At 42.9% G+C, this 24,449-nt stretch overlaps 1 protein-coding gene across 2 annotated transcripts in view; it reads right to left on the bottom strand.

The window, feature by feature from the left end:
* Window positions 1-10,319: 10,319 nt before the first annotated feature.
* The window catches only part of FAF1 (Fas associated factor 1), a 156,047-nt gene continuing 141,917 nt past the window's right edge, over window positions 10,320-24,449 (bottom strand). For both annotated transcript variants that reach the window (XM_085067624.1, XM_085067625.1), the window contains one exon: window positions 10,320-13,517. In XM_085067624.1, the coding sequence (XP_084923750.1) occupies window positions 13,434-13,517 (84 nt within the window). In that variant the 3' untranslated portion in view covers window positions 10,320-13,433. The remainder of the gene's footprint in view (window positions 13,518-24,449) is intronic.

Genomic DNA, 24,449 nt, shown 5'->3' with positions numbered 1-24,449 from the left:
GTCCTTCCCCGTGGCGGAACTCTCTGCCGCTCCCAGGGGCCTTGTCCCGCGGCTTCAGCATCCCCGCCTGCGCTCCCACCCGCGGGATCTGCTCCCGCTGCCTCCCCGGCCGGGCGAGCTGCGGGCCCCGAGCCGGGAGGAGGGAAGCCCTGGCTCTGCTCGAAACGCGCCGGCCCTGCCCGCCCCTTCCTCCGCGGCTGGGCACGGCGCGGGGCAGCCCCGCTGCAGGACACGCCACGCGGGGACCCTTCCCCTTGGCCACTCTCCTTCCGTGGTTGCGAAAAGCACAGTTGCAGAGCCCTCCAAATTTTCAATATTTTTATTACACTTACATCCGTCTTCCTTGGTTTTGGTTTTTTTTTTTTTTTTTTGGTCACGAAATGAGCGCTTTCCTACTCGATTTTCTGTGGGTGCAGCTGCCACTCACTCCTCTTGGTTTAGGTGTTATAACACCTTTATTTAATACAGCCGCCAAGTCAAAATAACCGATTTAATTTTATTCACAACCACTCATTTTATTCTTCGGGGAGTATTAACCTGATCATCTTATTTAATTGGGAATTCGTAGAACTCGATCAGACCTAATAAGAAACATTTAAAGTATTGCTTTATTTTGGTTTAACAGGGAGAAAATGTTCTCCCTTCTTCCTGGCAGTTTTGTTTGGGGTCGAGACGGGTTTTTTCTGCAAATACCGTCCCTTTCCCCGCCACCACCAACACAGGACACGGGTTACGCCGATTACCCCGTTCCCTTGTCTTTCAGCTTTGACTTCAATTAAAGGGCTGGCTTATCCTTTCCCTTTATGGCGGTTTAAAACTATCTATTTTGGAAAGAGACGTGGAGAAAAAAAACCCAAACTAACAAACAGGCAAGAAAAAAAAAACTAACTAACAAACAAACAAAAAAAACAAAGGAAGAAAAAAAAAACAAAAAAGAAAAACAAACAAAAACAAACAAACAAAAAACCCAAAAAACAAGAGGGGGTCAGTAATCAACCAGCGAAATGCGGTAGTTTGTTAGGAGCCTCTTGCTTTTAGTAACATTGCAAACGGCGGTGTTGAAGTTTGCACACGCAATGTGCAGCATCTCTATCCCGAGGCTGTTTCCGTGCGCTCTGCAGTGCAGCCCCACTCCCTGTGACAGGCAGAGTTGGGGTGCAGTGTCCTGGGGCTGGGCACGGAAACGCCCAGTGCCTCTTTCTGCTGCTCACCCAAAGCCAGCAGAGCACAGCCCTTGGTGCAAAACACTTAGCTATGTGCTGGTTTTAAATGCTACACTCAATATCAATCCGACACCCTAATAGTAGGGGTTTATTAAATAAAAATTTTAACATTGCAAGAATATGTGGCGCAACTCCAGCATTCAGCAAGTTCTGAGGACATTTGCCCAAATCTCCCCCAGTTTCAGGCGCGTTTGGCGGTTTCCCACGCTCGGCTGCTCTCCGGCCCTGCAGCAGCCCCGGCAGGAGCCCGAAGGTGGAGAGGCTGGAGGAGAGGCAGCCGCTCCCGGCAAGAGCCGCTCTCCGCCGGCGTCGCTCCTGACCCGGAGCCGAGGCCTCTTCTCGGACTCGGCACCCTGCTCCGGGCTCAGGGAGACTCTGCCTTTCCGCTTTCCGGGAGGGAAGTGCCTGAAGGGGCCTCTTCCAACCGGGACTCAACTATTCCTGTGCTGCTCTTCTCTTACGATGTGCGCTTAGAAAAGGAGAACCCGGAATCTCACTTCTCACCGGTTTGGTATTTTAACAATAATAATTTCCTCCCCGCGTTTTCCTTTGAAAACTTTCGCTGTGAACCCAGACACTGCGTACACTTCGCAGATTTATTGAAACGAACCGCCCCTGAGCTGTGAGCTCTCTCGGAGCAGCAGAGGCGCGGCCAGGACTTGCCATGGGCTCGGGGCTCTCTGCAGCTCTGCCCCGGCCTGCCGGAGCCCTGCGAGTGTGTGAGTATGGACGGGAGGCAGCGGGGAGGTGGATATTGCTCTCCCCCCACCCCTCCCTTCTTCCTCCTTTCTCTCCTACCGCAATTCATTTCTGTTTGACGAGGCACAATAAAATCTTCTTGTACATCCCTGCTCCCGTGTCTTTCTGGGGGAGGGATGTTTGTTTTAGGCACGCACAGAGCAGCCGCGCTCCCGCTGCCCGGGCGGGACGAGGAAAGTCATTTCTCCAAACCCAGTGAGATGCGACTTTAACCCCCCGAGACTGGTCTCGCTCCCAGCTTGGCTTTGGGAGTAACTCCCAGCGTCAAACCACGCGAGGAACTCAGGCTTGCAAGCAGCTCCTCCCTTGCTCCCCGCAGGAGCAGCCTGGCTTGGCACCGACTGCCTGGGCAAGCTCCAGGGAGCAGGGCGAGTGCCCTGCCCGGCCGGGCGAGGGGAGCCGCCGGGGATAAGCGTTCCTAGAGGGAACCCCACCACGGTCAGAGCAGCCCGCGCCCTCCAGACGCGTGAAAGTCGATGCTATTTCGTTACAGGAATGACCAGCAACGCCGCGGTTCGTTGCGTGGTGCTCCGGCTGCTGCTCAGCAATCCCCGCCGTGCGTTTGGCTCTGGCAGCATTCAGACACGCACCGCTCCGCGGCCCAGAGCCCACGCCTGGGTCAGCTCCATAAAACACCACCGGGGTTTCACATATTTATTCTGAAGAAGCCCCGATTTCCCCGGTGTTTCTTCCTCTCCTCACTCCCCTTGATTCACCTAAAGGCTTCTCGTGAATGGTTTCTCCGGTGCCCAAGTTTGAGAGGGTTGCAGCGACGGTGCTGCTGCAGCTTCCCCCAATTGCAGTAGTAAAATCTTAATTAAAAAGCGCCCGGCTATTGGCTGCCATGCGGGGGTAGGGACACGCACGCCCGCAGGCAGCGCAGCGCTAGGAAGCATCCCAGAGAAATATAGTTCTTGATTAGTGTATTTTCATCTCGTTCTTAGCGGAAGACAGTTTGTAAGTACCTGCTAATGTTAGTGCTCTTTAAGGTTTCAATTGTTCTAGGGGGTTTGCCATTGACTTTTTCATTATTTACCTACTGAATCAAAGTAAGCAAATGCCATCTGTTTCCCTGCTGCTATCATCTTCACTTTTAATTATCCGCCCAGCCGCCTAATAGAGATGATATTAAACTAAATCTTTTTGACATTAAAAGTAATTATCCCCAAACCAATATTACAAGAATGAAAATTACCACCACCACTCCCCCCCCCTTCAAGAAAAAGGCACATTCCTCCTAGCTCAGGCAACCTCTTCAGATCCGGAGCGACGAAAGGGAAACGGAACTCCCGTTAGCCCGGACTTCTCAAGTATTTGAAACATTATTAACTCGATTTCCCGGCTCCCAGTGGGGGAGAAAAAAGCGACAAGGGAGAAATATTTGTGGAAGAAAATAAGGGAAATTCGGGGCTCCTCTCCGCCCGCAGCCCGGTGCCGCACGGGGGGAACGAGCACCGGGGCGGGCGGCGGGGCCGGGGCTGCCTGACCCCTCGGGGATCCTCCGGGGCCGACAGGTACGAGCTTTTGGAGAGCAGCACATCCTGAAAACACAGACACGCGGCCCTCGAAGGGCTTCGCACCATGCAGCGGCACCGGCCGTGCGCACCGCGCTGGCCTTGCGGGGATGGTCAGCAGAGGGACATTGGGCTCGGGGATGTGATGAAGGGGCACGGCAGGTCCTCTGACAGATGGCCGCGGACTGAATCACCTCCACGGAGTCATTTCGCTTACTCTCAGACTTCTCCGCCATTTCTCCTCCGACTCGCTTTAATACGAGCCGGAGCCGCGTCCCCCATTTCCTTTAATATGTGCTAAACTGAGCTAATTTTAATTGCATGTTTCAACTTTGCTAATTAAATAGAGTGGTCTAATTAAAAGTGACTAGGGAACAGTTTTAATTCAACCCTCTACTTTTTTAACAATCCATTATGCAACAAATCCAGGGTAAGCCCTCCCTTTAAAAAAGCTACAGATGATTGAGTTTTTACACCTTTTTACACGCTCACAATGGGGAGACTTGACCCAACATATGTAGCGGTGGGGCAGAGCCCCCCCGGCTCCCCGGCGGGGCATCGCGACCGAGCCGCCTGGCTGCTGCTGCCCCGCCTGAGCGCGGCTGGACCCGCGGGCTTCCCGGGGCCTCCCCGCTGGAAGTGCGGAGACTATTAGCCCAGCAGAGGTTAGAGTAGCACATCCCCAAGACAGCAGCCCAGGATTTGGGAAAATCGGGCTCTTTACACGCTTCATCTCTTCACCAAGTGCTCATTAGGTTGTTAACCTCTGGTTCACATGAAAGGGGCATGTGATGAATCCCCTCCCGAACAAATGGGCGCATCCCCCTTCAGGCACTGAACAAAGCCCTTAAAATAACTGCACAAGAAAGCCTTTAGTTGTTACTCTAAAATTTCTTTTCTCTGAGAGCTTGTGCCCATCCACACATACGCACATCGACACACAGAAAGAGGGGGAAAAAAGCTCACACACGCAAAAATCCATCCATCACTCCCCCCTCCCCCGTGTGCTGGAGCTAAAAATTAAAAATCCGTCGTCCGTCCTCAGGGCCTTCGGCGCTGGCTGATGTCCCCCGGGTTTGGCTGAGGCTCGGGCTGGGGCTTCCCAAGGGAGGGGAAGGAAATCTTAATCGCTTTAGCGGGGCGGGCGGGGGAGCAGCCTCTGCCCATGGAAGGGGAAGCCACGCGTCCCGGCCGGGAGCAGCGCTCTGCGGGGCAGGGGGTGCGGGGTGCCCATGCCGGCCCCGGCTCTGCTCCCCCCTTCTTCCAGCCGCCAGAGAGACGAGCTGAGAGGATCCACAGCGGAGGAGGGCGCGGGCAGGAGTTTCCCCTTCGTACCGGGGGAGTGTGGCCAGGGCTGGGACAGCTCGGGGGGAGCCCAGGGCCCCCAGTGCCTCCCTCCCTCCCCTGCCCCGCTCTGCGCTGGGAGGGAGAGCGGATCGGCTCCTCTCCTAAACCAGCCGGGCTCAACCTCCGGAGCCAGCGGTGCCTGCCCGGGGCTCGCTGCCCACGGAGGGCCGGCCAGGGAGCCGAGCTTGGCTCCGCATTCCCACCGCTCGCCTGTGGATTTGGGGCTCTTTAAGACCTTTGCTTTTCTCTCCCTCCCTCCTTCTCCCTCTCCCTTTTTATTTCCCAGCCCCTCGGGCACGGATTAAAGTGACAGACAATTTTCCCCTCGCACCTTTATTGATGCTTAAATGCACTTTGAGTTAATGCGCGGGAAGCGGGGAGCGAGGGGGGGCTGTCCCGGCAGCGCTGCGAACCTCGGCGGCTCGACGGAGCGGCCGCGGCCCGGGGGCGGCTCGGCAAGCTGTCCCGCAGCCTCCCCGCATCCCCGCGCCGGTGGCTGCGCGGCAGAGGAGGTTCCGCGGGGATCCCCCCGTGTCCGCGGCGCTGCCCGCCGCACAGGGACACGCGCGTGTCGCAGCCTCCCGGTGGCCGCGGGGACACGCGTTGGCACCGCCGGGCGCACGCAGGTACCGCGGGGCAGCAGCTCGGAGCACAGCGGCTCGGGAAAGCCCCGCTCGGCTAATTTACCGTGGGGCGCTCCGAGAGGTTCATTAAAAAGGCTCTTGTCAGCTCCCTAACGATCCGAGAGCTTTTTAATTATATTTTATATTCCCCCTACCCGTCTCCTAACTTCAAACACATGGTAAAAAGGATTTGCCGTTTTGTTTCAGGTAAAACCTAATAATTAAAATTCAGACCCCGTCCCATGCATCTGCTTCGCCTTTGCCAAATGAATTGAAGGGAGAGAGAAAAGCGATTTCATTGAGATCACAGATGGGGTGCAGGTTTTTGGAAGAAATTTGAGAAACACCATTGTCCAGAATCAAAACTCTATGTCTTGCCCCACAAAGGGGGCTGCTTTAAGCCCCTCAACTTCTATGGGGCTTGTTTTTTAAACTTTAAGTGTTCCGCACAATAAGCTGCCACCAAAATGTCACAACCACTCTAATTCCAAGTGTGTCTCACTGCAAAGGGTGCAGAAAAATGAAGGGAGCAAAGGGAAGGAGTGTAATTAAAAACCCTGCAGCTCCCTCCTGCCTGCTGGGGCCCGGCGACCGGTCCGGGGCGGGGGCGGCGGGGAAATGTCCCCTCCCGGGGCAGCGGGAAGGACACCCCAAGGTGCGGGGCTGTCCCCCCCGAGCCGCTCCAGCATCTGCCCGGCCACGTCCCGGCTCAGCACATCGGAGCGCTTCCATATTTTGGAGGCTAAATTGTTTCATTAGCCGAAAGCGGAAGATTAATCCTTTTATTTTTATTCAAGATCATGACAGCCCCGGTAGGATTTGCCAGAGGATTCCCCCCTTCAATGTTTATTGCCCCAGGAGCTCGGGAGCCGAACAATCCTGCCGGAATGCGATAGATAAACACAGTCTATATCGTTAAAGAGACATATCGAGGGTGTTTGCGGAGGGGCGGGAGGGCCGGTGTAACAGCGTCATCAAGAGCCACACGCACTTCGGGGGAAAAATGGTCCTTGTATTCTTTTTACACTTCGCACGCGATATTTAACGGGGTCCTTATACAAACACAGACTTCTTCCCAGCTCATGACGGACCATCCGCAATCCACCGCGGCACCGGGCAGGGCTGGGGCGATGCCCGAGCATGTGGCTCCATTTGTTTGCTTGGTTCGATGTTTGTTAGTGGGTTGTTGGATTTTTTTTTTCTTCCCCCCGGGAACACCCAATTTTTCCCTGCGCGCCCCTCGCCCAGCGCCGGGCTGAGCGGCCGCATCTCTGCCCACTCCCGCGGGGACAGGCGCGGCACGGAGGCTTTCCCCCTCTTTCGACTGCGCTTTAATTCATTTTTTAATATTTTAAAAATAATTTTTGGCGGCGGTGCGGGCAGAGCCGGGCCGGGGCGCGGAGCCGGGGAGGGAGCGCAAGGAAGGGAAGCGAGACACGGAGGTGGCTCCGAGCCCGGCGGCTGCCGCAGCGCTCCGGTACCCCCGGGAATTCTGCTCCGGTACCCCCGGGAATTCCGTCCCGACGTCTCCGTCCCGCCCGGGAGAGGCCGAAGGGCGGCTGCGGTCCGGGCCGGTCCCGGGGGACAGCCGGGAGGTGCCTTCGCCCCATCCCGCTCCTCCAAGGCAGCACCTTCCCGGAGCTGCCGGCCGCAAGGTGCGAAGGCGCGGTGGGATCCGCAGCAATCTTTTTTTTTTGGTGTAATTTTGTTTGTTCATTTGGTTTGGTTTTCCCACTTTAGACCATACTGCAAGAGCCACACTATGTCTTACCCACCTTCGTCTAAACCTTGAATAAGTATATTCCAGCAACGGAGTGTTCTCTTTAATTTGCAGACTATACTTCACTCCTAAAAAATACCTCCCCCCATTTTTTCTTTACTAGATCCACAAAATTATAAATTACTTTGTCCTTCTGCATCAGCAAGTTTATAGCTGTCATTTAAAAAAAAATCCTTCTCCACTGGCATCACAGTTTGGAAATGCTTTCCCTTACACAATCAAAGTCCTAATTAATCAGGACACATAAACAGGCAAATAGACCTACATAAAGTGAAAACTATTTCTACATACACATTAGAATAACTGCTAAACTCCTAAACTGGGGTTTTCAAATGGCAACAAATTAGGTCTATCTATAAATTTAGAGAAGGCAAGATCATGAGTAGGATGACATAATTACAAGGTATAAAATACTTATGAGTGATAGTAACTCATGCCAACAGGGACAGTGACAGTACACTAAATAAAGCATAGAGGCAAATAAAATTATAGAAACGACATTTTTAAGTAAATGAAAACATATTCACTACTTTACTAAATGATAATAATTTTAAAAAATCACCAGAGTAGCACTAACCTTTTAGAAGAAAACTGCATAAAGAGGAGGATAATAAAGAGAAATCAAAGTCACAGGTAGAAGACTAAGATTGTAACCAAAACTTTGAAGACACTGTCTTAGATCCTCAGAGCACACATGTATCAGACTTCAAACAACTACAGAATGCCCACAAGAAGGACTTGGGCCATGTGAACCAGCACATTAAAGGATGAAATTGGAAGACAGACTCAAAGCAGGAAACTAGACAAGAAAATTAGAAAATCCATGGAAATTTAACTTTTGGAAGATACAAACCCAGAACTAAACAACTGACAGACCAGAAGGAACAATTACCAAAGGTGTAAAGGATTATTAAAAATATCAGAAACAGAAACCTGTAGAAGGTAACGGGACTAACATATTTTTACAGTGTAAAAAACTCCTTTTATTAAAAATAGGTCAGTTGCAGAAAAACGAAGCTAGTCGTTTGTAGTGGTGTTTACTACAGAGGAAACATCTTTACTTGAGAAAAAAAAAAAAAGTAATATTATCAGAGACTGATAGCTGGAAGCAGAAAGCAACAGTTTTCACAGTGAGAGGATTCCAGCAATGTCCCCAAGGATCTGTGGGGGAACCTTGTGTTATTCAAGGTACTCAGACACTACTACCTGGAGAAAGGGATCAGTGGTGAGCTAATGATATTAATAAATAATACAAACTCATTCAAGTTGAGTGGATCAAAAGGGAACAGCCATGAACTGTGGAATCCTGTGGAATACTGTCACAACATGGAGCTGGGAAAACAGTAAAGGAAACTCACTGGTACTAAGTACAAAATAATGATCCTGTTACCCATAGTTTTGTAATCACAGGAACTAATGAAGCCTTTCTATAACCAGCAGTTGAGTGACATTTTAATTGAATTATATTAAGGCTGCAGTGTGGCTTCAGTCTTTATTACACATAGAAAATCCACAGAGAAAAGCCCTAGCTAAGGAGTGAATTCTCTGTTATCTAATGAGACATTAAAATCCATTGAAACTTTCAGGGTGCTCAGGTCTGGAGTGACTTCTAGAGTTGGATCTAGAGTGAGCCTTGCCTTCCCTGCACACACTCAAGGGACTTCCCATCTGCTTTCCTAACTTCCTGAATTCTGGGCTGCTGACTTTGACAACACTTAAGGAAATTTCAGACAGCAAAACCTTTCTAGCATTTAATTTACTTGAAATTAAAAAAAAAAAAAAAAAAGGATGTAAAATGCAAAAGGTAGTAATAAGATATTAAAGAAAAAAATATTTCAAGGAGCATGATCGATTTCATCCCACATAAATCAGCAGTGCTGTCAGGAGGAGCAGCCTGGCTTTCCTCTTCATCTCATCTTCATCGGCTCACTTAGAGATCCATCAGGGAGCTGCATCAGCCTCAAAACTGCTCCAGGAAAATTTGGTCAGTTTTGAACTGCTTTGCCTGGTGCCAGTGCAAGGTGGGGGCAGAGGTGGCTCTGCTGGCAGAAACACAGATCTCAGTCAGACTAAACTGAGTACAAAACTGCCTGGATCCTGACACGTTTAGTGCTAAATTTGCAATTCCTCCACCTTTGTCATCTGTGGGGAAATACTTTCAGGTAGAGAACAAAGCCTCACGCTGTGTACAGTGTATAGTAATTTCTGCTTGTTTTCATGACTTGTCCAGAAAATAAATATAATTAAGGCTATTGTAGTTGCTTTCTCTTTTATACAAGAAGAATAAAACTAAACTTGGGTGCAGAATCAACATCCAGTCTCCCCTCCCAGCTCCTTTGTTCCAAAAGACCAATGGCTGCAATGAACATCCACTGTCAAGGATGGCTCATCCCAGGCAAGCACTCAGCTGCCAGCCTGAGGACTGACCTCCTGTTTGCACCCTCCCTCTCCAGGACTTTAGAGGAATTCTGTCTTTTGGCAGTCAAACAGCTCTGACAATGGACAGCACACACACAAAGTAGCTGTGCTATGGTGATGTTGAAGCAGACTAGGAAATGTCCAACACAAAGGCTCATTTCTCCTCAGGCCCTCACAACATAGGAAAAACTGAAGTGTGAATTACTGTCAGTGAAAGCTCCTGCTCTGGAGGAGGCCACCATCACTGTTTCCAAAAAAAAAAATGTATCCTCTGCTTTGTCAGATGTTGGAAGGTCTTGGTGCTTACCTTGATGCATGGCCTGAGAGCCCTGAGGAGCAGCACAGCAGAGCTGGGAGTGTTTGCTCCAGGGAGGAATGGCACACGTAACACATCTCCATCTTTAGTATTTCCGACTGACTGCTCCAAGCAGCTTCTGGTTCTGCCTAGCAGTGACTCTTCACAGGTAGAGACATCTACTCATGTGTTTTGTGCTTGCTGTGGAATTTATTTTAAGGCACTGAAATCTTCTCATGCATTGTTTAGGAAGCCTGGACACAAGGCCTGGATAATGAAGTGCTTCAGCCCTGGGATATTGAGATTTGATTTTTCCCCACATATGGAAGAGTGAAATCATATAAATTTTTAGTAGAAACATTGCTGCAATTGAAAATTTATTTTAAGTTTCTAATGTCACTGAGTAGGTACAGTTTATGAAAGCCAAAGTCCTCTTCTGCTACATTAAAAAGAATAGACAAACCCCCACAAAGCAGCTCCATTAGAAACCCCCTCAGCACTCCCACTGAGCTGAAGGGTGCACGTGCAGAGAGTACAGAGCCAATACTCCTGTTCTGCATGGTCTCCAATAATGATTCCAAACACCACTGTCAACAGGCAGAAAGTTTCTCCCAAAGCCAGAGCTTGCCCCACCTTCACCCCAATGAGCAATGGAAGCCAACACATCGCATGGGATTCCTTCAGCAACACTAATTCCTTAAGACTTAAAACTAATGCATTAATCACGTTAATGGTAATCCATTAATGTGAAGAACCTGAAGATAAAAAGGCAGAATAAGGGATGTGCTCTGCAGCAAGGGTGTTACAGTTTTAGGGTAATACTGAATTACAAAATTCGACTGACTAGAGGATTATCCCTGCCAGCAGAGCGTGTGAAGCGAATACCAGGAGAGCAGAAAATGATGGCATAGAATATTAATATTTCTACACAGGGATTGGTTTGTGTTGATGGTGTGATTCAGAAAGGTGACTCGAGATGGTTGCTTCTTGAAATCAGGTCCAAAGTATTTAAGGACCAAAATCATTAACGTTTTATTTAAAGAGCGATACACTTGTTTACGTCGTGGCAGAATGATCCCTGGATACTGATCTCAATATCTTTATATCAGAGGGCAGTAATGCCACCACTTTGAACACTTCCAGTTAATTATCACTAGAACATTTTGATAATGACAGTGTATTTTGCAATATGAACAAAATGAGGGGAAAAAATAATAAAAGAGCTTAGAAAAAAAAAAAAGGGGCCGAACAACCCTGGGAGCACTGACTTCAACAAGTTCAACAAATATTCAAGCCACATTTAATAACTTTATAAAACTAGTATCAAAGTAAAGAATATATAGTCAAAATACAGAAATCAAGTTGAGTGAGAGAAAACAGCCTGATGAGATCAAACAGAAGTTAAACAGAACAGATTAATATAAACAAGTTAGCTGAAAGGTAGCTTTGCTTCGTGTAGCAGTATTTCAGCAATTCCTTTCCTCAATAGCCAGCTTCGAAGGAAAAAAAGATATGCATCACTTTAAAATCCTGCTGCATGTTTTACTGTGATTGTTTGTAGAAACAGCATCACCCCAATTTGCAACCCAAGTTAATTTCTTATTTAATAAACGCGGTGGAGTTTTTTTTTTGTAAAAAGCAAAAGTTCAGAATGAAGCATCTGCGTTCAGCTTTCCATTACACATACATTTATCATTCTATTGGCTATGAATTCTTTTATTTGTGAACTGCAAATTATTAGGATTTGCTTACACTTCCAAACGTTTTGTTTGTCATAGATACTTCACTTCTAAAAGTGTCTGGTGTAGCACTCACTAATTACAGAATTATAAAAGGTAGAATAAGGCTTTCCCTGCTCAGAAATTTGCATTTTTGGTAAAGGTAACAATATATCAGCATCACTAGCATCCTAATAATAGGCATACATTTAATTTTATATCACCATCCTTCCAAAGAAGAAAAGAAAGACTAAAAGATGTGTGCAACTGGTTTTAGCTTAGTATAAAATTTTCAAATCAGAACTAATTCAGCTACAATAAACACTATGAATTATGTATAAACATAGATGGAAAACAATGTGCCAGACTTTAAAAGAAAAAAAAACTGATTAGCGGATGACAATCCTGTAGTGCTACTGTGCACTATCCTGTAAGCCCAGAAATAAAACAAAAAAAAAAAAAAAGGAAAAAAAGAAGAAAAAAAGAAAAAAGAGGGAAAAAAAAAAGGGAAAAAAACCCCAAACAAACCAGTTTTGATGCAAGTTTGGCATCAACTGCACATTATGGTCTTAGCCTCAGTATGCTCATTCTATGGTTAAGAAATTTAAAGTACCAGATTTTTCCACATCAGATAGCAGGTAGCTGGTGCATACATTTCAGACAAGAGAACTAGGATTTCTTTAATTTGAGACGGGATCAGTAATGTATTGTTAAAATGTCCAAAGTGTGCAACAATAAGGCAGATTTCTTATTACACCACCCCTTAAAATACCCATTGTTTGATGAACCAAACAAGGTGCTTTAAACCAGAAGAGTAATAGGAGACAAGCAAGTGGCAGAATGAAGAAAAACTGCTAAAATGGGAACTGCCCTTTCTTCCACAATGAGAAATAAAGAACTTTTGTATCTGGTATTTGAAAGGTTTTTAACAGCTGATATTCAATATCAGCTGATTCCTGACGTGTTGGCAAGATACCAGGTTTCTGGTACTGGCCATGTCTAATGTTATTTAAATATTCACATCATGCAAGAAGCAGTTTTGCACTGCAATGTAATGGAAAATACTTCCTAAACTGAATTGGAACTGAGACCCAAAGCAGAACCAGTAAATAAATATCTCGCATATATGTCAAACTATATTCTCCAAACAAAACCTTACATCTTATCAAAGAAGTCAGAAAGTACTAACAAAAATTATATGCTTTCTACTATAATACTGTTAAATTTCCATGGCTGAGAATGTCCCATTAATTTTTTCTGCCTTTTTAAATTAGTTGACAAAGTAGAAATTCAAACACAGAAATAAAATGCATATATATGAGAGCACTGGCTCAGTGAGATATCAAATATACAGCATTCTAGTGTCAAAAGTACAGGCAGAAATGTCCAAGATTTCTTGGTGAAAAAGGGGCATTTGAGGAGTAAAAATTCTACTTAACAATCACTCACATTTTAACAGTGCATTAATTATAACAAAAGCTGGATGATAAGTGAGCAACAGAATCATAATGTTCAGTGTTCATAGCAGAACTTTATCCTCTGCTCATTTAAATGAGGTTGGAAACATATACTCATGTATGTGAAACTTTAGGTACCTATGTTTGTTTTTTCAATTTTTCAGGATTCTTGCAAGAGGCAAACTTGTGACATGGAATTGAGCTGGATGTCAGTACAAGGTGGTGCTCAGAGAAGTCTTCCTCTCGATGCTGTGCCTCTGGCTTATCAAAGGATGATCAGTCCTACAATCTTGTTTGATCTATTCTTTTGCCTCTAGGAAAAGGGTTTCTTGAGGATACAGTTTTACCTCCAGTAATGATTTATTTGGATCCAGCTGGGTCACCTGTAAATACATGAACACAAAGATATGTGTAAGTAGACTTTGGAATTATCTTTACAGCGCAGATTTTCTCTGGGATGATTTATGGGTCTCTCCATCAGTGATAACTGAAGCAGTGAGTATTATTTTCCACGATGCAGATTAAGACATATATATTGTATTTTCTGTTGTTATAAGTATTATTTAATAACAGAATCCCTGACATTAATTCCAAGAAGGTCTGGTTCTCTACCATAAACCAATGCATGAATCTGTTTTTGTCAAAATTAAGAACTTCTGGAAGGATTACCAAAACATGTGAGTTAAGATCAAAAATAAAACTGTAGTCCTAGATAATTATCCTAAAATTTCAATCAAACTGATGGTGCAAGCAGCACAGCCAACCCAACAGGATCTCTCCACTGAAAAGGGAAACTTTACTTTCCTACTCCCTTCCTTGCTCCAAGTCACGTGGTGGAACACCCAGCTATCATCACTTCAATGTTTCCAGACACCTCAATGATTCCAGGCTGGGAGAAAACTTTAGATCTGTGATTATTACACAATATATTTGCTTATATAGACAAATGAATGACAACAAATGTCCTTCAGACATTCAGGTTGACAAGCCAGTGCCATGACATCCTTCAGATACTGCAAAGCTTCCTGTAGAAAGATGAACCATTTTCTGAAATATTTCACTTCCATTTTTAAACTTATTTTCCCTGGTAATTCTGTTTTAGTTTATTCTGCTGTGTGAGCACATCAGTTACCAGAAGTCTGCTTGTGAATAACAGTTGATTAGTCTTATGCTACAGGTATAAATGCAAATGCATGCCAATAAATATTTTTTTCCAAAGTTAAATTTGTTTCATCTATGATCACAGCATGACACTGCTTTCTAAAAATATTTTTTTAAAATATTAAGGGTCCAGCACACAAAATACTATGAATTAATACGAAATGTTTATGTAATTTTCTTAAAAGTCTAACTTACTAATCCTGTTACCTATTAACAAAACCAGTATTGCTTCTCATTCTGTCCCCTCAACTAAATCAGGCAAACTTGAAATATTTGCATTTCTATTGTTTTATTGAATAATTAGGGAAAAATTATTATTTAAACAAACATTCTCTTCCTAAGACTATGAAAATCAGTGTAATTTCATCTGACTGCCACAGAATTTTTTTAAAATCACAGAATTAAAAAACCCAAACCAAACCCAAGAACCAAACAGATGCATTATTTTTATTTTCAAAGCAGGAACATATTTTCTTAAACTTCATGTACCATGGGGAGCTACTGCTAAATGTCTGAAGAGAAAAATAATTTACAAAAACCAGACTCAATTTTAGATTCCTATTATCTGTGGTCCAATTATGCATTCCTGCACAGATGCTGCTTGAATTATTGAAAGGTTATTATCTTCGAAAGCAAACCTGTTATGTAAAAAACAGCCAAAGTAGTGCATTTAAGTTTGTGATTACAGAAGTATGCTAATTAAGTATCTTGTTGCATTTTTTAATGTTTCAGTATTCTGCTACAGTCTGTTACTGAACAGGGAGTGAGGTAAAGAGGAGTCTCTGCAATTCACAGCATCTGAGGTATTGGGCACCTGAGAGAAGCAATTTTCCTTCTTTTCAGTAAAAGCCTGTAGTAATTTAGACATCTGTATTTTCAAATCCTGCAACCATTTTGTTGGGGATTTTTGTTTTCTTTTTTTTTCTTTTTTTTTTTTTCAAGAAAAGGCAGGGAAGTCATAACAAGTCTCTTTTACACTTGGAAAAAAAATCTCAAAAGTGTGCCTAGGCACTGAACACAACCTTCCAGAATGTAACCATATGGAAACCTGTAATTCACTTGAGTGTAATTCAAGATACATGTCCTAGTCTAAGGTTTGCAAACTCCAAATAACAATGTCCCTTCCTCAATGCCCCATACTGAGAAGGGTCCTGGCAGCCTCGTGCAGTACCTGCAGCACAAGGACTGTGCAGCTTTCCCCCATAATTTCACTGTGCTGCTGAATTCACTGAGGGACAGCAGAGTTTGCAAATGTTTACACCATTACCCAATTAACTAACAATATGGCTCCTACATCTGTCAACAAACAAAGCTGTTGTTGCTTTGTTTTAGCTCCTTGGCATTTTCTGTTCATATGGGTCGCCATTGTACTTAATTATCACACCACAACCCTTCTGCAGCTTCTACTTTGTTATTTGTGGCTTGTAAATATGTTGTTTACTACAAAGAATAGAAGCCTTATTAGTGAACTCACCTCCTAAGAAAAGAAATGGTTTCTCTTGTAAATGTATGAAATGTAAGACCTAAGATGCATTCTAGCTTACAGTATTTTAAAACAGAATTAGAAACCAAAGAATGATCTATAGCAGAGATCAAAGGGAAGAGCTGCAGCCTGCAAAGGTGTGTTCAATGTAGTGTTATATTTGATTTCATTCACTTACAGATACGTGCATTATTTCATAATGAAAAGTATAAATTGCCTTTAAATGCATATCTGTGTGCCTTGTTTCATCACCCTAAGTATAAATTCTGGAGCCACTTCAGTGCTGACACCCCTTGGCTCTGATGCCATTGCCTGATGCTCTTCTCCAAACAGCCCTGCATGTTATAGAAGTTACACTGTCCCAGAGCCCTACACCTTTATTATTTGAAGATTTATTCTACAGCATTAGCAATGACACAGGGAATTATTTAAGCATGGATTTGATCCTGCTGAACTCTGTGAGATTTGTCTATGTGACCAAATAATCACTTTTGTGATTAAGGTTGCAAAACTCACCTTCAGCATTAGGTAAAGGCCTTAACAAATGCTGAAGGCACATTTTTATCTGTATCTTCAAGTCCTACAATAACTAACTTTCTACCAGTTGTGTGCACACACTCTAGGAATCAGCTCACGCATCACATGGTTGTACCAGCTGAATATATTTTTCAGATTTTATGTGGCTTTGCTAGTGCCAAATACTTTATATTACAACGAAACATGAACTCAAACCCCTTAATGAGAGACTGGAAGGCGTTCCAAGCTTATCCAGTGGGGAGTGTGGCAGAGGAGGGACTCAGTGTCCACAAGCTGAGAGTATAACACAAGTGACAGCAAAATTACTGCCATTCAAGCTCCCAGACCCCTGTACAATACCATGCAGGTGCATTCAGGGCTGTCCCAAAGCCCTCCCTGCACAGAGTGCCCCAGGAGATTTTATCTTCAGGCAAATGACCTTCTGTGCAAACTCCAACACTCCCCTCTCTTCAGGGAAGACTCCTTTGAGCAACACAACCAGAGACCTTATTTCTGCTCATGTCAGACTTTGCCTTTGAGCTGCTTTCACTGAAATAGCTTTAAGCTGATAAACAATACTTTTCTGCCAACTATGGATTCAGTTTTATGGGACCTTAGATTTTGGGGCACTGAGCTACAGCTTCATCTTTTGAAGAACTTTGTTATATAACCAATGTCAATTTGGTGCACAGGCAGGTTATTATTTAAATAAGTATTTGTTTAAATGCATTCTGTGGTGATTATTCCAACTAAGTACTAGTTAGTTAAAGTATTTCTGTGGCACATAGAAGTTCAAATTACTCTGCAAAGGCAAAAGGTAGAAATGTTAACTCTTATATTCCTCCTGTAAGAATGTAATAGCTGTTTACAATTTATTCTGAATAAATTCATTGGGGTTTAGATAAACCAATAATGAAAGCTAATACTAGTTTAAACAACATTTTAATACATTTTTACAGCAAACTCTTCTTCTTTCTTGAAGAACTTTTGAGTTATTTCTGTCTTCACCTTTGCTGACCTATCTGATCTATTACACACTCACATCCTGAGCAGCTGCACTTTTACCACTTACAAGGTGTGGTTCCTTACCCTGCCTAACTGTGCAGGGAAAAGATAAATACAAAAAAAAATGGCTTAATGCCCAGGAAGGTAATTTAAAAATAAAGAATCAAATACACAATTATTATGACACTTACACAAGCAGTAAATATCACACCCTTCACCTTTCTCTCCACCCTAGGAGAAGGATCTGATTCCTGAGTAGCACAGCCTCTATGCCACTTACACACGCATGAATACATTTAATGAATCTAACGGACAAAGAGTTCTTTTACTCTCTTTCCTAATCCTCCTAAAGTATAAATGCAATAGAAATTACTTAAAGGCACACCTGGTAAAGTACCAGATCTGTTTAAAAAACTATATTTTCAGAGTGACACACAAACAAATACAGTGAATCCTTTCTACCTATTGAAATATCTCTGGGTTACACAGATAATACGCTCAACTTGAGCAACAAACAAAAGTAGGGTTACTTTATAGAAATATATGCAATTAGATCGGGCTTAGTTGAATAAACTTGGAGATAATTTACATCTGAATTGAAGAAAGCCATCACAAACAAGGAAAAATATGTCATAGTAAAAGACTTGTAGCCTCGATCCAAATAAAAAGCTTTAATCCAATACATCACACTCTGACTGTTTCACTTCCCTGAAGAGGTTTTCTCAAAACATATTTTAGACTAAGCATATTTAAAAATACATTTACTAAGCAAAGCAGCAGCTGTTGATAAAACAGAAAATTGTGATGCTGTATCCTCTACTTTGAGCATGCTTCCCATTCTTTCCTTGGAAAGCTGTGAAGTGTTCCAAGATGCTGCCAAACTTGACATGCTGTAAGTTTTCATTGCCTTAATACAATTTATATTTTTTAAAAATTGCTGCATAGATTTTAATCAGTGAAGGCTTACTAATCTCTCTTGCACTACTTGACTTACTTGACATTAAGACAGCAACTGTGTTCTCCCCTGCTTTCTGAAACACTAAAGGTAATGACAGAGTGGTGCTAATAACAAGGATAAGCCCAAACCCAGTGTTGCTATATTTATATAGTGGCACTTGGACTATCTAGTGCCTTTTAAAAGTTCTACATGGAAACCTGATTTTCCAACTGGGAAAAATACCTCATGTGAAAAACAAAGCTTAAAAACCCCACAAAAATGAATCTTTTTTTTTTTTTCCCCAAAACTCAATAAAGCCCCAATGTTAATGATGTTTTCAAAAATTCCAGATTTTTACCCAAATCCTCTGGCTTTTTATCAGTGAGTAATAAAAGGAATACATAACTGCAGTTTATCTACTTTGCAACAAAAGGCCTTAGGAAGGGTTGTATACACCTGGGTAGCTCTGAAGAAGTTCTGAGCCTCTTTTAGCCAAAGATCAGAAATTTTGTTTGGTGCTCAGTACTTGCCCAAAATACAGCCAAAATACATCCAGTTACCAACATCATTGAATATTTGTTTTATATTTTTTTCCAAGAACTAACCTCACTTAAAAAAAATAAATACCAAGAGGCTGCATGTCCCTCTAGCCTTTCAAACAGCTTATTTTCAATGAAAAAATAACCAATCTGCTCTTTCATTCTGGCAAAAGTGTAAAAACAAAAGTATTTCAAATAAGAAAAGCCTCTTTGAGTAATGTGACTTTTATTGATGTGGTGCTGATGGTGCTAAAGTAATTCTTCTTGCTCTCAAGTTGCCTTGAGAACAGGAAGATGGAGTTGGAGTCAGTCAGGAGTCACCTGCAGGTCCTGACCAGGACAGTGCTGGTCCCACAGTGCCAATAACTCCAAGACTGGAGGACTTCAGGCTGTAAGGAAGAGGAAGGTGGTGTAAAGCTCTCCTCAGATTTTCTGCCTCCCTCCCTTCCTTCTTTCTGGTTTGAAACCTTTCATCTATTTAGGAATTCTTTGTGTGGTTTCGTGGAAAAAGAGAAGCTGACAGAATATCCTGGACCTTTCTTTTCCCGACAAAGGACCTGCAAGAAGAGAAGCTCCTCTATCTGCTCCCTCACACTATTTACCTTCATTTTTTCTTGCTGAGCAGAGAAAAAGTTTAAGTACTGACATTTACAGATGAGAGCATTTGTATGTTAAGCATCCTTTCTGCTGTGCCAGGGAGCAAACCAGTCCATTACTTGTGGGCACTGCTGCCTGTGGGCTCATAGTGAGCTAACAATTATTCATGTATTTAATTATTTTTAAATGTGCTAGCTGCACGGAAAAAAGATGACATCCCCAGAAATACCACAGCTTCCACTCTGGAGATTGATGAAGAACTCAAAGGAAGCAAACAGCCACATCCTCTGGAAGTTTGAAAACATATAAATACATTTAGTGCTCCAAACGAACTGTAAGAACTTTGCTTTGCATACATCTCAGAGGGGAATGGATGGGAACACAGTCACTCACAGGAGAACGACTCAGGATTGGATTCATGTGCACTTAATTATAACTGCATGAAAAACAATCCAAAAGGATTTTCATCATGAGTTCAAAGGATTAAGATGTTCAGATACCACAATGATATCTACAGTATAACATTGTGATTGGTAGATAGGTAAATGGAATAAAGAGAGTGCCTAGGACTGCTTTGGTGATTTAGTCTGATGCATTACTTATGCAATTACCAAAACAGCAGGAGATCATTAAATTTTCTGGTAACCAGACACAGCAGTCTCAGTATCATACTATTACAGAGGCTCTCTATTGGTATTTTATCATTTCATTTTCTTCCTACAAGGGTCAAAAAAAGTCCACAAAATGGACATTAAGCACGAAATCTGGAGAAAAAGTACAAAACATCTTAGCCCCAGTTTAGGCTGGATAATGTCATATGCAAGAGCAAAGCTTACAGCTGAACTAAGGCATCTTCCTGCGAACAATAACGCGCCTCCCCTGCAATAAATGTTTTGTAAAATGGGGCAGCGCTGAATAAAAGAGCACTTTGGGTGCGAGGGATGTGCACTGAAGGGCTGTTGGGTGGAATACATTAATCCCATGGTTGGCATTAGTCACTGGGCTAACTAATGAGGATGATTCAGCGCAGAGCTGGCGTTGCGCATTGAGCATTCAGCGCCGGGTGAATGAGTGAGCCCCGAGTAAAAGAGCTCATCTGAAATGCACACCTATTTCCTGAAACTGCTTAAACATTCCCTGTATTCAAATAGAGTTGCTGTGAGAGATCAGAAACTATATTGATCTACAGAATGCAATTCTATTTCTTTCCTTACATCTGTGAGATGAGATCTCCCTTCAGTGACTTGATACACAAAGGGCTTTAATCTTTCCCTTTGGATCAGTTACTTATGTAAAGACACTGGGTCTGAAAAAAACACATCAAGACTGTCTTTCTTGGAAGAAAACATTGAGAAAAATCTTTCTGTAATATTTACAGAAATTTTTACTACCTATATGGAAATTATATTTCCACAAAAGTAAACATGACGTTTCAAGAGGCAAAATATGTTTAATATTCTCTCAAGTGCTGTCACTGACTTCCACAAAGCAAGAATATTACCTAATCCCCTTTTTAAGTGCTGACCAAAAGACAGTGACACTGTTCTTTTGTGAGCAACCAACTTGTTGAAAACAGGAAAATCTGGGAGCTACAAATGCTTCAGTATCCTTTCCTCTTGTTCTCCATGTTAACCGTTCCAATCCTTCCACTGTTACAAGTCACCAGGAAGAATGGTCAGAAACCAGGCTTCAAAAAGAGGCATGGGAATATGCCAGTCTGGTATGGCCAATTTGCTTAGGCAACTTCTCAGTGTCTTAACTAAATCAAACTTAACTGCTTGAATAAATAGAATAACAACGTATCTTGATAGGAGAGGAAAGACAAGGGCAGGTAGTATTGACTTAAGGAAAGCTGTAAATGATAGGAGGAGGGACATCTACCTTTGTAGGTGGCTGTGGCCTTGTGTAAACTAGATGAGAGTAAACACATGACACCACTGACCTGAAAAATTTAAATTATGTGAATTAAAAGACACGACTACTACTTTGTGTAGTAGGAAAGATAAACAGGAGTAACTGAAATGACTGGAAAAATTACAGGTATCACATGGAATTCTCAAAATTTTTTGAACCCATAAGAAAAAAGATTTCATTCACCTGAAATCCTCCTCTGCTTTAAAACAGATATTCAAGCTACTTTCCTGATTTACATGAAATTACTGAAAGCACTATAGAATATAGCCATGACACTGCACAAATCCTTTATCACAATGACATCTTCCTTCCATTTTTCTATCAAGATCATTACTAGGGGGAAGAATATAAAAAGTCAAAGATGGTCCTGGACATTTAACTCTTTCATGAACTATTCAGTCCTGGACATTTAACTCTTTCACAAACTATTTAGAGAGTTTAAAAGTAGGTTATTTGAAGGAAGCAGTTTGTATGGAGTGAAATTCAGAATAATCCTAACAAAGACCAGCTGCCACAACTGATATACAAACTGTCAAACCACCTGGCACAGCAATACAGGGATCATGCTCCAACATTACCTTTCTGAGAGCATCAGAGGGTAACTCCCTGCTTAGAGGACTCTGTACCAAGTGCTGCAGCTAAACTTACTATCCTGCGACATTATTTTCACCACTCTGAGCACCAAAGAGGATTACTCCTGTCAGAGCACAGGAATGAACAATCACATGTGGGTTTGGAAGAATATCTTACTCTGTACTCCCATATTATACTATGAATTGCCTGGCTCTAAATTTACTGAAATCCTAATCATACCTAATTTAAATTGACATGCAATTTGAGTTAAATTTATTTTCTGCCCTTTCAAGGGAGACAGATTTTTTGTTTCTGTTTATTTAAACTGCTGTTGAAATTGGTTAATTAAAAGGATTTAAAAAATCTTAATACTCTAAACAGAGCAAACTGGTTCTGAATTATTAAGCAACATTTTAGATGCATTTAAATAACCTTAAGTGACTTAACTGCCACCTGATCCTAAGCTGTGGCTCAGAAAAATAAAATGTGAAATACTGTAGAAGTCTTGGCTTACCAAGGCTTCCAGATACAGTAAATAAAGAGCTTAAGTCTCTAATACCATGTCTGCAGAAGGCATACTCTCAAATACATAACTAATGCTCCACCTTAAGGGGAAATCAGCAGAAGAAATTATAGGTTGCAGATTTGATTTTTCATGAGAAATTAATAAATCTAGTCTTTCAAAAATAGCTTTTAAAAGGAGAAATCATGCTTGGCCCTTCCTTTCTGAGAGTTACCATAAAACATTCACAAACATATTAACCCCAGCAGGGTGGCTGAAGCCCAGTTTGGGTAAATTTCTGCACATTCCTCTTGCAGTTTCAGCTAGACCTGGCACACTTCAGCTTCTTGCCTAAGTGGGGTAAAATGCCCATCCTGGAAGATGTGAAGGGTTTTAGGAAGACTTGTGCACATCACCACCACTGCAGTGAGTGAGGAACTCATCACCTGGAGATCTCCAAGGCACTGGCAGAAGGATCTTGCAGCTGGGAGATCAAGAGGACTACCAAAGTTAGAGCTTGGGAAGGCTTTCAAGAGAAAGGGACTTAAAAGAAACACTGAATTAGAAAGTTGACTGAGCACACTAAGAGACATAGGGTAAGCTCCTAATGTTATAGTTAAATGTGACTTCTGGAAGAAAGGGAACTACAACTGTGAAATCAGTGCATAGATTTAACAGTACACACATTTGCTCCCATGAAGCCTTTGCAGGTGTATTTAAGAATAATGCCAAGAAACATAATACAGCTTTTCAATCCCAAAGATGTGTTTGCAACATTTCCAGAGTCAGAGGCACGAGCTCCCTGCTCCCCCAGGCTCACATCTGTGATCCACACTGCTGGTACAAGATGTGGTGCTGCTGTGCTCGAGGTACTGAGAGGAGCTGGTTAATATCTAATTTCAGCTCTGGTAGAAAGAACAACACACTCAGGGACAAAGACCCAATAACAAGTCACTGCATGTGCTTAACTGCTTTGGAATGTCACTGCCGCTTTAAAATCTACAAGTAGTGCCTGGAAAAGGTTAATCTGTGTATTTACTCATGTGTAGAAGTTTGTATTTACAGTAGGGTTATGATACCAACTTTAAGTTAGCTAAGGATATCTGTGTAAGCAACTGGAACATAGGACTAAGAACTAATGAATTTTTATTTACCAAAGAAGTAAAAATACTTCAACAACACTGTATCAGGACTGATGGCTTTGAAAAGCAAGTAAAAATACTCTAACAAATTTATTGCAAGAAAATGTTGATTTGGTTGAAGATAATCCCCTTGTTTTGATAAGACAGAAAGAAAGACTTTTGGGGGTGTGTATGTTATTGTAAAGCAGATGAGGATAGAAAAATACCTTAACCCCTAACTTTAGAAGACACGTTTTCATCTTATTGCAGCAAAACTCCAGCAAGGCAATTCTGATACTTTCAAACATATTTTTTAAAAAAATGTTATGTATAGTTTAAATACAGACATTTAAAATGCTATTGTTTTCTGGAGCACAAGCATCCCAAGTGCTCTGCCCTTGCTGCACAGATTTCAATTCATGTTTGTTACATACACAGCAGAAGGGTCTTGACAATTTAAAGTGTATTTTTAAGGGACTATAGACTTCAAAGCCCAAGGCAATGAATATACACCTTGACTGTACTTCCAAGCCATTCTACAATGACTTATTTTTATTCTTTTTAATCTGCCTGTGGAGTTGCACACTTCCAACTTTCCAAACCTGGGGAACATGACAGATGTCATTTACAGTTCTCAGTGGTTAGCAAACCCCTGGGGAATATTTTTTTGTCTGTCGTAGCTCTGGTGGTCACAATGGCAACGGGATTCATACATGGCTGAGTCAATCAGCATGAATCATTTATGTGACTCCTCATACATGGCATTATTAGGTTGGAATCATAGAAAAAAGATGACAGGGTCTTTGCTTCCCACGCGACAGACCAACAGCTCCAGACCCTGCCATTAAATTCTCCTTTCTTTGCCTCAGCATTTTCTCCCTGCCAGTTTCACAAATGTACTGACAAAACCAGCCTGTTCCAATTTAGTGGTGCTTTTTTTCTTTTCTACTCCTTTTTAGATTTGTTC

This window comes from Lichenostomus cassidix, chromosome 8 (genome assembly GCF_008360975.1).
Source record: "Lichenostomus cassidix isolate B80296 chromosome 8, HeHo_3.0, whole genome shotgun sequence".
NCBI lineage: Eukaryota > Metazoa > Chordata > Aves > Passeriformes > Meliphagidae > Lichenostomus > Lichenostomus cassidix.
Note: the sequence above shows the minus strand (reverse complement) of the source record. Positions and strands in the feature narration are given on the sequence as shown.